We start from the raw sequence: 15035 nt of genomic DNA, 5'->3' as shown, positions 1-15035 counted from the left end.
ATTCTCACTCTTCACAGCAGTCACAATTCAGAAAGAGATCAGACTTTCAGACTCCTTTTTCTCAAACCTCAAAACCTCCTCTCCAAGCTTGACTCTCAATTGGCAGCTTTGCTTCCTATTTCTCTGAGAAAATAGAAGCCATCGAAAGAGAACAGCTGTCACACCCATCCTCACCTCTGTCTCCACCTACCCGCACCTGGGCTCCTGGGCTCTGCCTTCTCTCCTGACTGTGAGTGCTGGGGTGTGTGTGTGTGTGTGTGTGTGTGTGTGAGAGAGACAGAGAGAGACAGAGAGAGACAGAGAGAGAGAGAGAGAGAGAGTGAGAGAGAGAGAGAATGAGAGAGAGGAGGGAGGACCAGAATGAACAGAGGAAAGAGACAACAGACTTAATTATATGCATAGTGTTAGAGTAAATTTAAAAGATGACCTGAATGACAGTATGAACTTGTTATGCTAATCAAGTTAACATCTGTGTTCTGAAAAACAGAATAGGTCATGAGTAACATTACAGGGATTAATGGTATTTTTTGACCTGCTAAATGATGGTACTTCATTTGCTTTCTTTGGTACCTAAGATTGCTAGATGTTACTAGAAGTCTTGGCAATATATACGTTTTTAAGATCTGCATTGGCCTCATCTGCCCTTCTCCAAGCTTCTTCAACCACACATTCTCCACTTCCTCTTCTGTCTCCACCTCTCCAGGGCAAGTAAATGTGCATCTTTTTAAAACAGCCAGAGCTACTGGGGGTGGTGAGGGAGGGAATAGAGACTGATGATTTCACTCACAGTCAACCATCCCAGTGGATCAGCTCCTCAAGGAATGGGGTCTGGTTAAGGACCCAGGGGTCATCTAGGCATGGCAGAGAGGGCCATCAGTCTTGCCATCATTTTCTCATCCCTGGGGTTTCAGTTTGGGGATATTGACACCTAGGGCGTTGGTGAGACTCTCTCCTTTGGGGAAGGAAAGACAAGAGGAGGAAGAAGGAGTTGCTGTGCGTCAGGCAGTTTACTAGAGCTTGTTAACAGGTGAAGAACTGGGGCTCAGAGAAGCTGCCATCCAGCTGAAGTCACACGGCTGGGGTGAGATGGAGCTGGAGTTTAACCCAGGTCTGCTTGTCTCCAATCCTACCACACTCTAATTGTTGGCTATAATTAGAAAATGTTTCCTTAGACAAAGCCAAAATGAAACCCAGGAGTGAGATGGTGCTGGCAGCAGCCTGTGGCCTCTCTCCACCTTCCCACAGCTATGAGGTGACATCGAAAGGAAAGATGGTGGTGGGTTTGAGATGCACGTTGGGGGCAGGGGTAGGAGTGGGCAGAGCTGAGCCCAGCTGAACCCGTGGAATGGGCAGATGGGTCACTTCTAAATGAGCACACCATACCAGAGGTACCATGCCTTTCCTTAGCAAAGATTGAGCACTGGCTGTGTGGCAGGCACTGTGCTAGACGCTGGGGACACCTCACTGAACAAAAGAGACCAGAATTTTGCCCTCCCGAGGCTGACATTCTCCCTGGGGGAGACGGACCATATACACTGATTATAAGGTGGTGTTCCCTACCAGTGTCTCCTGTAGAAAGATCTCTATCCTCACCTTCTAAAACACGTCACCTCACTTTCCAGGAGGACCTCGCTTTCTTGGCCCCCTGAAGCAGGGCTCCCCAGGTCTCTGGCCTCTGTGAGCTTTTAGTTTCCTCACTGGTGAAACGGAGATGGCTGTGGTTAGAATTAACAGAAGACTAGTGGCTCTGGCGTGCATACAGTCATCTGCGGAGCCTGCTAGAACTGCAGAGTCTGGGGCCCAACCCCAAGGAGTCTCATTCAGTGTGTCTGGCTTGGGCCCAGTGGTCTGCCCCCCGTCCCCTGGGTGATTCTGAGGCAGGTGGTCTGGCCCAGGACCACTCCAGCCCCATGTGGAGAGCACTGCACCAGATGATGAATGTGACAGGGAGGGCACTCTCTACAAGTCAGCTGTGTTGATGTTGCACAGGGAACACTGTGCTGGAAAAGCTGGAATGACTGGCCTGACGCGCCAGCTCTGGGTGTGATGGAGTGGCCAGGAGAATGCAGTCCTCAGTCTCCTGCTGTGAGGAACCTAATTGATGGTCCTGGTTGCTGCCCTTCTGGATCTAGCCTCGTCTTTGTGCTGAGACTGCCCCCAGCTAGTGACTGAGCAGGGCAAGGCTGCTAACACAGCTCATTTTCACAAGAGACTTCAGCTTGAGGCTTCCCCACTGCCTTGGCCAGGACATTCCAGGAACTGCATGGTGTTCTGGGGCTTCCTGTGCAATCCTCTTTCCTTCTCCCTGTCCTGCGCAGGTGTCAGCCCTGCAGCAGGGTCTAAAGGGTCTCCCTACTGTCTTCAGCTCCCCTTTTTATTCGTCACAGGTCTTATCCCTGATAAATCTCTTGCACATCTAGTCCCATCCTGGCTTATTTTCTCTGAGGACCTGGTGGACCTCTACACCTGGCTTGGTCTCTGACGTTAGAACAGCCTTCAGTAGTGCCCTTGCTGGTGGCAACAGCACCTGATCAGTGGCATCATGTGCAGGAGGGGAAGCAAGGGCTGGCCCCTCCAAAATCAGTTTATCCCTGTCTTGGGCAGGCCTGGCACGGCTTGGTGCAGTGGTTGGTGCCGCCTGTTGGCACAGTGGTTCAGAGCATGGCCTCGGGAGCTAGGTTGTCCTGCTTCAAACCCCAGCTCTGCATGAGCTTGTGCAAGGTACTTAACCCCTCTATACCCTGAAGCTGTATGTAGATAGTACTCCCCTCACAGAGCTATGGTCCAGAAAGTTCCATACTGCCCTGTTGGGTTCTCTGCCTCACAGCAATGTGCTGCAATTAAGGAGAGCTGGGCAAGTATGGTGGCTCCCCCTTCCCCTGACCCATCTAGAACTAGCGCTCTGTGGTTTCTGCCACTCCTTTGGGTGAAGAGGCCACGCGGTATACTGGAAACACCCTGGTTCCAGGCCAGCTCTGCCACTTCCAGCAGAAGGGTCTCCATAGGTCATTTTCATTCTCTATTTCTTTGTTTCTTATCAGTGAATTCAAGACACTGAACGACTCTTCTTAGAGGTTGGACTTCTAGCCCCAAGATTCTATCAAAGGATAGTACTCTCAGAGGCCAACTTCATCTTCTTTCGTTATTTCCGTTAAATGTACACGAAACATATTAATACGTTGTTGGCTCAGCTCTGTGCTGGGCACTGGGGACTCAAAAATGAAAAGAGAAGGCCTTTGCCCTCAAGCCACTCAGAGTCCTCCTAGGGGGCAAACACGTCCACAGATGACTCTGGGACAATGTGGGTTTGTGATCCCCTAGAGATCAAAGACTTCTGCCTTGGTTTTTACTAACATTTTATAATGGGAAGTGGGAGAGGTGCAGGAAATAGTTTCCTGATGATGTTTGGCTCAGAGAGGAAGGGCAATGTGTTTCATTGTCCCCTGCTTTAAAAAAAAGAAAAGAAAAAAGTATATTTCATTTCATTGAGAAGAAGAAACAGAAAAACTGGGGAAGTTAGACAAATAGGGAGAGACCTGTTACAGGTCATGAGGCCAGTTAATGATTAGTGAGACCCGAGTGGGCGTTTAGTGTTCAAACTGTGAGAGCCTGGGTTATGAGATCTCTTTGTCATTAGGGGTCGGCTTCACCCCAGCTCTGAGACTTCCAGCTCAACGATGGCCCCAGACCCCTGGGAGGGCTGCTTCTGGTCATGGGGGCTTCTTCTGTGGCTCAGTGTTGGAAGTACAGGTAAGTCGGCGCTGGGGCCTTGGGTGGGACTTCTTTCGGTCAATAATTCTATTTTTTCAAGCCATCTATTTATGTAGCGCTAACCTTTGGAAGGTCCCCTAAAAGCCCTCTCCTGAGATGTATTTAAAAGAGGGAGAAAAAAACCTTCAATCATAATGGGAATGACAGCACTTTCTTAAGTCACAAAAATTGAACTTCCTCTAGTTGTTTTACTCATTTTTCTAAAATCTGCGTTACTCCTTTTCACCTTGCACAAGCCAGGAAGAGTATAAAAAAATAAAATGTGATTAATTCCAAAACATGATTCATTTTCCCCCTGTAAATATCCATTGTTCCAAGATATATTTAATTTTAAAATTTAAAATTTCCAAACTAACAACAAGTTTGTCATTGAGATCGTTAGAGGTCCTTTCTGTTCTTGCCGACCCAGCTCAAGTTCAGCCTTGTCATCCCTCTTGGCAGTACTATGATAACTAGTCCTGTTCACCACAGATAACCAATGACCTTTAGCACAGTTTCCCTCAGATGCCATTTGCACGGTGCCTTACCCAGCGAAAACCCCACCCACCACTCTCCCTTGCTTAATATAGCAAATCTAAACCCTCTTATGGCGTAGAGCATCTCGGAAGAGTAAAATCCCCTCCTCTGACCAGCAGTGGCATCACCCTTGGAAAGCTCCCTTCCCTCTACCCCCAACAGCAGACTGCCTTTGTGTCATGTCCACAAGACATTTAATTCTCATTCCCCAGCTTTAGGGTGTGTCATTCTTTATGCCTGTAGTTGCTCACACTACCTTTTTGTTCATTTCTGCTCTTCACGTCTTCCAAGAAGGCCTCCATGATTCATACTTCCCTTGCAACACCACAGGCCCCTGCTCACCCCTTCCCTGCATCAACGGTTGGCGTTGAAAAGGTGCTACTTAGCTTCACATGTGCTTTCTCCTAACGCAATCATTTATCTGAGTGCATGTGTGTGTGTGTGCGTGTGTGTATGTAAAGTAACCATATATCTTGTTTTATGAAGTGGCTGCTTATACACTATATACTAGATCTAAAAGGATTTATATCTTACACATTTTTGATAAATGTGAGAAAAACTGCCCTGCAAAGAAGTTATAACTGTTGATTTGTACGTGAGCACGTCTGTTTTCCCACCCTCTCCAACAACACTTTGTATTATCAAATGTTTTTCATATTGTCAGTCTCATAGAAAAAATAGCATTACACTGTTGTCTTAATTTTTATTTCATATTGTGATTTGTGCTTCTGGTGTCTTGTTTAATCAATCTTCTTATAAAAATAATCTTTCATATTTTCTTCTAAACTTTATGGGTTTAGATGAAGATCACCAGGGACAAATCTTGTGGTCATGGGGTATTGTTTTTTTCCTACTCCTGTGGGGTATTTTTTAATATGATGTTGAATTTTATTTGCCAACATTTATTTTTATTTTTGTATATATTTATTATTTTGTATATTTGTTCATAAAGGAAATTTATGTATCATTTTTTTTTCTTGTATTGCCCTTCTCTGGTCTTGATACTAAGATGATTATAACCACATAAAATAAGTTTCTGTTCTATGAAACAGTTTTATATAAGATAAAGGTTACTTGTAATTTAGAGGTTTGGTGGAGTTCTCAAATAAAACCATCTGGCTCTAGCGTATTTTAGGGCCAGAGAAGACTCTTGATTACCAGTTTGATTTTTTCTTTTTTTGGTGCTAGTAGGTTTATTTGGATTTTTATTTCTTCTTGAGTCAAGTTTCAGGAAATTATATTTTTCATTGCTTTTAAATTTTCCAATGCATTTGTCTGGGAATTTTTAAGAATATCTTTTATATTTAATGTTCTGCAGTTTTACTATCATCTGCCTATTTGTATAGATTTATTTCCTTTTTATCTTGCTCATTACCCTGAGTATAACTTGTGATTAGAGAACTCATATCTTTTTTCAGTTATGGAAAATTCTTAGCAATTACCTTTTCAAAATATTGTTTCTTCTCCTATTCTCTTCCTTTAGAGAACAGCTACTAGTTAAATGTTGGAGCCTCTCCATCTATTGTCTATACTTTTTAACTGCACTTTCATATTAAAAAGCCTCTTTTACTTCTTCTGTACTAGACATTATAGCATTGATTCCATTTTTATTTCCATGACTATCTTTTTCATTTCCTTTTTCTAATTAGCTTTTTACTATATATCTTATCATTTATGCCCATTTTTATTTCATAATTTCTTATGCTCTGTCTTTATTTTTATCCTTGTATATTCTCAGCATACTTATTTTAAAGCTTTGTCAAAGATTTTTAAAACTTTATTTCACCTGGAATGAATTCATCATCCACTTATTGGCTTTATCGACTATCTGTGTAAACATTTGATTACTTTATATATTTGTTTTCAACCTTTTTAAAAAGTAAATTAGTTACTGAAGTACAACATACATACAGAAAGGTACACAGGTTAATGAATTTTCAGAATGATTTCACCTGTGTAACCATCATTCAGATCAAGAAATAAAATGTTATCAGATTCTTAAAACCCATTCCCTGTATCCCATCTTACTCACTACTGCCCCAAAGATAACTCTTATCTTGACTTCTGACACAATAGATAAGTTTCATTTTAATTTTCAATGAAAAGTTTGTTTTCAGTCTCTCTCTTCATCTCTCTGTCTCCCCATCCGAGCCCCTATCTTTGCCCTCTCTCCTCCAGAAAGGTGCGTTGTCTCAGCTCCTGTGAGTGAGGCCTTGTCTTTCCATCCTGTCTCCCTAAATAAAGCTGTAGCCCCAGTAAAAAGTCAATAGCTGTTTTTGTTTGTATGGTTTTTGTTGTTAGCTTCCTTTCCTGAGTTGGGGAGCCCCTCTCCACCGCTGGCTACCACTGGTGGGTCTTCCACACTTGACTTGGAGCACTTTTGGACCCCGCTTACCTCACAAAACTGAATTCTTACAACCACTGTCTTCTCTCAGACCTGGAACCCATCACCATTTTGCAATTCTATTCTTGTTCCTGTTTTGGAGATATTATTTTTACATTTGAGATTGTCTATGTCTTTTTCTCTCTCTCTTTTGGATATTCATCTGTCACTACTCTTTGGCTAAAGTGGTGCTTGGAGGGATGGGGTATCTGAGCATGATTCACTGTGCCACATTCCATAGTCTTGAATGACGGACAGTTCAATCCTATTGTCTGCAAATATCGGCAATTTTTTCTCCCCCTTTTCAAACCTTATAATTTTTATCCTGTTTCATTGTCTTGTTTTACTAGCTAGGACTAGGACATCCAGTCCAATATTTAATAGAAGCACTGATAGCAGACGTTCTCATTTGTTCCCAGTTCTGAATGGAATGCTTCTAACATTTCACCAATAACTATAATCATTGCTATAGGCTTTGGGTAGGTACCCTTCTTTCCTTATGTTAAGGAGTGTTGGGTATTGAATTTTATCGTGTGTTTTTTCCCTACATCTATTGAGTTGAGCATATGGTATTTTTCTTTAATTTGTTCATATGTGAATTACATTGATACATTTTCTAATGTTAAACCATCTTTTCATTTTTTGGATTAAACCCTGCTTGGTCATGACGTATATTTGTTATCCTTGAAGGATTTGACATTTTATCTAGGATTTTTATGTCTGTGTGTAATAGTGAAACTGGCCTTTAGTTTTTCCTTTCTCCTTCTTTCCTTGTCCAGTTTTGACATTTTGGCTATTTTCATAGAATGAGTTTGGATTCTTTCTCCCCTTTTCTATTCTCTGGAACAGTATGTGTAAGATAGGAATTGAAGGATTGTTAGAATTTCTCTGTGAAATCTGTCCTGATAGAGGTTTTTGATGAATAGATTTAAAACTACTGTTTCAATTCCTTTATACTACAGTTTTACATTTGATTTTCTGTTTTTTCTTTCTTGACTAAGTTTTAGTAAGCTATAGTTTTCTAGGGGATTATCAATTTTCTAGGAAAATATCTATTTTTTAACTGTTGGATGGGTATAAACATGCTATTTTGTGGTTTAAAAAATCTACTGGGCTTACATCCCCTTTTAATTCTCTATATTGTTTATTTGTGACTTCCCCCTTTTTTTCTTACTCTATTATCAAAAGTACATCTAGTTTTTTTTTTTTTTTAAGTACATCTAGTTTATTATTCTTTCCAGAGAACTACCTTTTGGTGTTTATTGTGTGTGGCAGGTTCTAGTCTAGGCAGTAGAGTGAACAGAATGGATAAAAATCCCTTCCTTCTTTGAAAGTATCTTCTAATGTGGGGAAATTAATAAACAATACATTTAATAATAAACTGGTAAATAAAAAATCTTCATTAGGTGATGATTGCTATAAAAATAAACAGATCAGGTTAAAGAAAATTGAGAGAACGGAGGTGAGGCACATAGGCAGATTGCAATTTTAAATAGAGGGTTAGGGAGTTCCTTGGTGGTCCAGTGGCTAAGATTCCACACTTACAATGCAGGGGGCCTGGGTTCGATCCCTCGTCAGGGAACTAGATCCCACATGCCGCAACTAAGACCCAGAGTAGCCAAATAAATAATAAATATAATAGGGGGTTAGAGGAAAGAAGATGACATTTGACAAGCAAAGACTTAAAGGAGGAGAGGGAATTAGTCACATGGATGTCCAGAGAAAGACACTTTGGGCAGAAGGAATGGCTAGTGCAAAGACCCTCAGGTGGGAACCTGTCTAGAGAGAGGAAGAGCTAGGAGGACTGGCTGGAACAGAGGAAGCAATAGTCAGACAGGCAAAGGGCTCCCCAAGGGGATGGTCTAAGATATTTAGGGCTTTCTTCCACTGTTAGGACTTTGGATTTTATTCTGAGTGAAATGCCTTGTGGCTTTTGCACAGAGATGTGACATGATTTGATTTACTTTTCTACTACTGTGTTGCAAATAGACTGAAGGGGGACAAGAATGAAGGCAGGAAAAGCATTACAGGCTACATAATTTTGAGAGATGATGGTGGCTTAAACCAAGGTGGTGCCAGTGTAGGTAGTGAGAATGGTTTAATTCTGAATATTGTGTTCTGAGGATTTACTCACCATTGTACGGGGGTGGCAGAAAACAAAGTGTCAAAGATTCCTCCAGGAAGGTCGGCCTGAGCAACTGCATGGACTGAGCAGCTACTGATGCTGTTCATATTGTTTTATTTAATTTCAACTACTTCCTTTTGTTTTTTTAAAGATTTAATTTTATTTATTTTTGGCTGCATTGGGTCTTCATTGCTGTGCGCGGGCTTTCTATAGTTGCGGCGAATGGGGGTTACTTTTTGTTGTTGTACATGGGCTTCTCGTTGTGGTGGCTTCTCTTGCTGCGGAGCATGGGCTCTAGCCGCGTGGACTTCAGTAGTTGTGGCTCTTGGGCTCTAGACAGCAGGCTCAGTAGCTGTGGCGCACGGGCTTAGTTGCTCCATGGCATGTGGGATCTTCCCGGACCAGGGTTCAAACCTGTGTCCCCTGCGCTGGCCGGCAGATTTTTTTTTTTTTTATCCACTGCGCCACTAGGGAAGTCCCTTAACTATTTCCTTTATATTTCTTTCCCTACATTTTATTTGGTGTTGCTGTATTATTCTTTTTCAGCTTTCTGAGTTATAAGATTAATTTACCTAATCTGTGTCTTTCCCCATTTTCCCCTGATATTTACATTTATGGTTATAGATATCAGCCTAGTACTGTTTTAGCTACTTTAACTCAAGTTTTGATATTGTATTGGTTTTACTGTTATTTAGTTTTTAATATTATCTAGTCTCCATTGTGATTATTCTTTAACTCATTCATTACTTAAAAGGGAATTTTAAAACCTCCAAATGTGTCTTTAAATAACTTTTGTTACTGATTTGTAATTTTATTACATCTTATTTAGATAACGTTGTCTGGAGTATATTGATTCTGTGATGCTTGTTGGGCCTTGCTCTGTGACATACTATGCTTATTTAAAAGGACTCTTAATTCTCTGTCTGATGGATGCAAACTTCCCTACATGACCAATAGAGCAAATGTATTCACGTATGTGGTTAAAGTCTCATGCTCAAGCAGAGTCCTCTCACCTTTTCTTCAAAGAGTTGGGGGAAGGCAGATGAAGTAGTCGTCAGGCATCGTTCTCTCTTGTGTTCCATGGGGGCTCAAGTTGCCACAGGCTGAGGAGCCTGGGGGCCTGCACAGTCATAGTGGGCTTCATTGCTGGGGTGTCCAAGACCTGGCTGCTCAGAAGGGAGATACAAGGGGCCTCAGGGACCAGGTCTGGGGCTTAGGTGCAGAGCTGAGGAAACCGCTGTCAGCACTCTCTAAGGGTGCGGTTCCCACAATCTGCTCACAGTTCCACAGCCCAGCACACCCCAGATCCACTTGCTTGTTGTACATGTGCTCCCCCGTTACCTCTGAAGGCAGATAACCATTCCAGAAACCTGAAATAGCTGTCTTCCTCGTGAAGAGCCCTGCACAAATCAGTCTGCAACCTGGACCTGTCTTCTGATTCCGCAGACAGTTTTGTCTCATGGCAGGAATGTGAGGTAGCTGCTAACAGCACCAGGACTTCGGGACTGGGGGGCCAGTGCGACAGTGTGTGCCCTGCTGCCCCAGCCGGTCTCTTTCTGTAAGACCAACTGGGTGTCAAGTGCCCCCCTTCTTTATCACAGGTGTGAGGGTGGGCTGTTGGGTATTGAAGATAGGCCAGATTTTTAGCTCCCTGGGAAGCAGGAGTTTCATGCTGTTGTTTCGGTTCAGTATTGTAGAAGGCCTTTCAGTGAACTTGACCATAAAATATCCCATTTAAATGTACCTGTTGGAAGGCACTGTAGAATACATACAGCTCATTAAGGGTCCTCTCTACCATCTGGCTGGGCAGCCATGTGCTGGGTGCTGGAAGGCTCTGGAGTGGCTCTGGACTGCTCATAAGGAAAAGAAGTGATGAGGCTGGAGGGGGCAGTTTGAAACCCTCTGGAATAGGGTGCTCAGACCAGAATGAGCCTAGTCCCCAGGGCAACTGCTCATTTCATAGCCCAGAAAACTGTATTATTTAGCTAGGACTGCTGTAACAAAATGCCTGGGTGGCTTAAACAACAGAAGTTTATCATCTCCCAGTTCTGGAGGCTGGAAGTCTGAGATTAAGGTGGCAGTAGGGTTTGTTCCTTCTGAGGGCTGTGAGTGAAGGAGCCATTCCAGGCCTCTCTCTTTGGCTTGTAGATAGCTGTCTACTCCATGTGTCTTCACATCATCTTTCTTCTCTGTGACCAAATTGCCTCTTCTTATTAGGACACCAGTCATATTGAATAAGGGTCCACCCTAAAGGCTTCATTTCAATGTAATTACCTCTGTAGGGACCCTATCTCCAAATATAGTCACATTCTGAGGTATTAGGGTTAGGACTTCAACACATGAATTTATGCAGGTGTCGGGGGACTCAGTTTAGCCCATGACAATATCCATTTCACCATGGCCTTTAATCTTCTCTAGCTGAGCAATATTCATATTCTTCTCTGGTATTTTATCTTTATACATGAAAAATATACACAGACTTTGGTTACAGAAGTGATGCCTTTAATAAATGAGTCTGATTATTACACTTGCTGATTTATGATGAATGCCTATAAGCCCTTGTTTCTCTCTTCCTTTCAAGAACACCTTTTTTCCTTTTAAGAACAGATGACCTCACCTTGGATGTTTCTTGGGTTTTTATTTGTTTGTTTGTTTTTTCCTCTAGGAGATGCACCTCCTACCCCACAGACAAAGTGCACTGACTTCCAGAATGCTAATCTTCTCCAAGGCACCAATCTCAAAGCCCACTTTCTCCTCTTCACCCCTTCTGATCCTCTCTGTGGGCAGCTCGTGGAAGAAAGTAGTGACATCCGGAACTTGGGGTTCAATGCCACTCTAGGAACCAAGCTAGTTATCCATGGATTCAGGTGGGAGCCAACCAACCAATAGGATCACCTCAGCTAAGAGCTAGAAAGTGACCATAATGCCATAGGAAGTTAGTGGGGAGCAAAAGGAGAAATGAATTTACTGCCTGTCACAGGTCCCATTGCTCACCTCCTGCTGACTTTGAAGATGTCTCATAGCAGCTTGAACACACATTCTGTTGTTCTTTCTTGTTGGTCACATACGTTACTCCTCTGCTAACTGTAAATATGTGTGACCCTGGACACACTCTCCAACTGTAAATATGTGTGAGCCTGGGCAAGTCACTTTAGCACACAGAGCCTCGGTTTCCATATCTGAATAAAAGGGAAGTTGTAGAGATGGTCTCAGTGATCCTTTCCTCCCTGAAGTGTGGGTTGCATGATTCATCTCAGCCAGTGAGGTCGTAAGCTTTGTGCAATCACTCAGGGGTAACATCGTGGTGTTTTTATCCAGGGTTTTTTGGGTTTTTTTGCGGTACGTGGGCCTCTCACTGTTGTGGCCTCTCCCATTGCGGAGCACAGGCTCCAGACGCACAGGCTCAGCGGCCACGGTTCATGGTCCCAGCCGCTCCGTGCCATGTGGGATCTTCCTGGACCGGGGCACGAACCCGTGTCCCCTGCATCAGCAGGCGGACTCTCAACCACTGTACCACCCGGGAAGCCCTTATCCAGGGTTTTATCTCCTCTTCTTCTCTTCTTCCTGGGTTTCATGACCTAAGAAACTTCCACTTCCATCACTCCCAGAGGTTAGCATTTCTCAGATGCTACACACTTCTTCAACTTCTTTGAGGCCCTGCAGGCCAAATTTTGTTGAATGCATAGTTTCTGAGTCCCAATTTAATCACCACCCTTCCTTCCAACATCTTCTCTCCAAAGCTCACTGAGAATGCCGGAAACAGAAAAAAGTTGGTGAGAGGAGAGAGGGAGAGAACACGGTGAAAGAGTAGCACTATGGAGCAGCTGGAGTTGGGGGCCCTGATGAAGAGGTGGACAGCGGGGCACTGCACAAAGGGTCACCATTTCCTCATCTCTGGGTTCTCTCTGCCTCTCCAGTCCCTCACTCCAGGTCCCAGCCACATCCTCCCTCAGGCATCCCTTCTCTCTCTTGTGCCGAAGTCTCTTCTCCGGCAAATCTTGCATTCAGCCACTACCCAAGGCTGAGTGTGTGCCCTCAACCCAGAGATAGCTAGTGGAGCTGAAGAGCTCAGCAGCCTCACTATGCTGCCCGCTCCCAGATGCCCCAAAGCCACGTTCCCTGGCATACACCCAGTCTGGGCTCCCCTGTCCACACAAGCAAGCTCTGGGCCATTGAGAAAACTTCTTCCCCATTCCCAATCTCTTGGGAAAGCTCTCTGAAATTTTTCCTATTCTTCTTTTCCTAGAAAAGTCCTATTATACTCTAAGTTCCAGAAGGATAAGGAATATATCTTATTTTTCTTTATTTCTCACAAAGCACCTAGCATACTGCCTGGCCCATTTGTTGAATGAAGGAAAGAGTGAATGAATGAATGAGTAAATGAAAACATCCTCAAGGAAAGTGCCTATACTATAGAATGAGAATTAAGATTGCAAATCTTAACTCTAATACACAAAGCTATCTTTTCTTTCCCATGAGTAACACAAACAGGGTCAGTGCAGTGGTTTGTGTGGTCTATGCATTACACAGAGGTACCTGACTGAGGGCCAAGGGCTGAACTCTGACCTGAGCTCTGAGCCCTGGCCTCAGGCTACATCCACCTGGAACAAAGGTACTCTTTTATAATTTACACACAGGCTCCACACGTGTAGTCAGGAGCCCTGCTAACTTTGAGATTATGTCCTCCTTATGCTCAAAATGTTGTAGGATTTAGTGCCCATAGCCCCCACCCCCCCACCCTCCCCACCCCCCCACCAGCACCCCCAACCCCCAACCCCCCACCCCCCACCCCCAACCCCCCCACCCTCCCCACCCCCAACCCCCACCCCCCACCCCTTACTTGTGACTTTCTCTGGGTTTGTTCTATTTATAGAAATGTCATTGTAATTTCCATGACAATGGATGCTGGCTGGGAAGCTAATTTTCCTATCTTTTCTTGGCCCCCCATCTAGGGCTTTAGGAACAAAGCCTTCCTGGATTGACAAATTCATCAGTGCCCTTCTGCAGGCAGCAGATGCTAACGTGATCGCTGTGGACTGGGTTTATGGCTCTACAGGTGTCTACTTCTCAGCCGTGGAAAATGTGGTTAAGCTGGGACTCGAGATCTCCCGTTTCCTCCGTAAACTCCTGGTAGGTGTAGAAGAGCTTAGGGTGAGTTCTGGCTGCTTACGGGGGAGCAAGGGGTCAGAAAGAAGGAAGTGACATGTGAGAAGGAGCTTTAGGTGGAAGCAGAGCCACCCAGTAGTCTGTGGGTCTTCGGTTCAAATCTCAACCTAGCCGCTTACAGTGCTGACCTTGGGCAGGTTTTTGAACCTCTCTGAGCCTCCCGCTTGCTCCTCTGTAAAACATGCCACTGCATGTTACATCAGAGGTGCCAATGGCTGACTCTTCTAGGTCCTCAAGAGGAAATGGCCATGGTCATGCCTCACATACTTTGGACACCAAAGGGAAAGTGAGTGGGTTGTCAAGGTGGGGAGCCCAGGGAGAGGGCAAGTGGTTAACAGGGTGAGATTCTGCACTTTTTCCCAAAGCACGTGTGGCTGGTGTGTCATGCCCAAGACCTTCTGCTTCTGATGCCTCAGGGCAAAGTGTTATCCTTGTAAGGCCAGGGGCTGCTGTGACACAAATGTAACTCACTGTAAATACCCGTTCTAGGTGCTGGGTGTGTCAGAGTCCTCAATCCACATCATTGGTGTCAGCCTGGGGGCCCATGTGGGGGGCATGGTAGGACATTTCTACAAAGGCCAGCTGGGACAGATCACAGGTAACATTCTTCCCTGCCCATCCTCTCAGGTTGAGAGAGAGAGAGAGAGAGAGAGAGATCATGACCTGGAAGAGCCTTTGCTAAGGCAGGCAGAGGGAAGTGTTGGGCCTTTGTTCTTATGATCAAGTCATTGATCACCACTGAAATTTACTTATTGTGGCCCTTTTGGATAAAATGGTATTGTGTTGTTATTGCATGATCTCTAATGTCACTGTTAGAGGCCATGTATTTTTTTCTGAGCCTCAGTTTCTACAACTGTAAAATGGGTTGTAACAGCTCATATATCCTTGGCCCACTATGGAAATCACCTGTAGACAGTTTTGCTAAATACTTGCAAAGTGCTGAGAACTTTATGCTTCAGGAGCTACCCTCAATCAATAAGGGACCAGAGCTGTGTGGTAAATACCCTGGCTTCCTGACACTTCATTGAGACAATTCTGAGTCATGTTCTACAGAGTCCTTCAGAGGGACCTCAG

General features: G+C 44.1%; 1 protein-coding gene across 1 annotated transcript in view; it reads left to right on the top strand.

Annotated features, from left to right (window-relative positions):
- Positions 1-3505: 3505 nt before the first annotated feature.
- Positions 3506-15035, top strand: part of PLA1A (phospholipase A1 member A) — a 33282-nt gene continuing 21752 nt past the window's right edge. The window contains exons 1-4 of the mRNA XM_082655192.1: positions 3506-3750; positions 11461-11662; positions 13748-13925; positions 14451-14658. Of these exons, the coding sequence (XP_082511318.1) occupies positions 3678-3750; positions 11461-11662; positions 13748-13925; positions 14451-14658 (661 nt within the window). The 5' untranslated portion in view covers positions 3506-3677. The remainder of the gene's footprint in view (positions 3751-11460; positions 11663-13747; positions 13926-14450; positions 14659-15035) is intronic.

Source organism: Grampus griseus (genome assembly GCF_964374135.1).
Source record: "Grampus griseus genome assembly, chromosome: 5".
NCBI lineage: Eukaryota > Metazoa > Chordata > Mammalia > Artiodactyla > Delphinidae > Grampus > Grampus griseus.
Note: the sequence above shows the minus strand (reverse complement) of the source record. Positions and strands in the feature narration are given on the sequence as shown.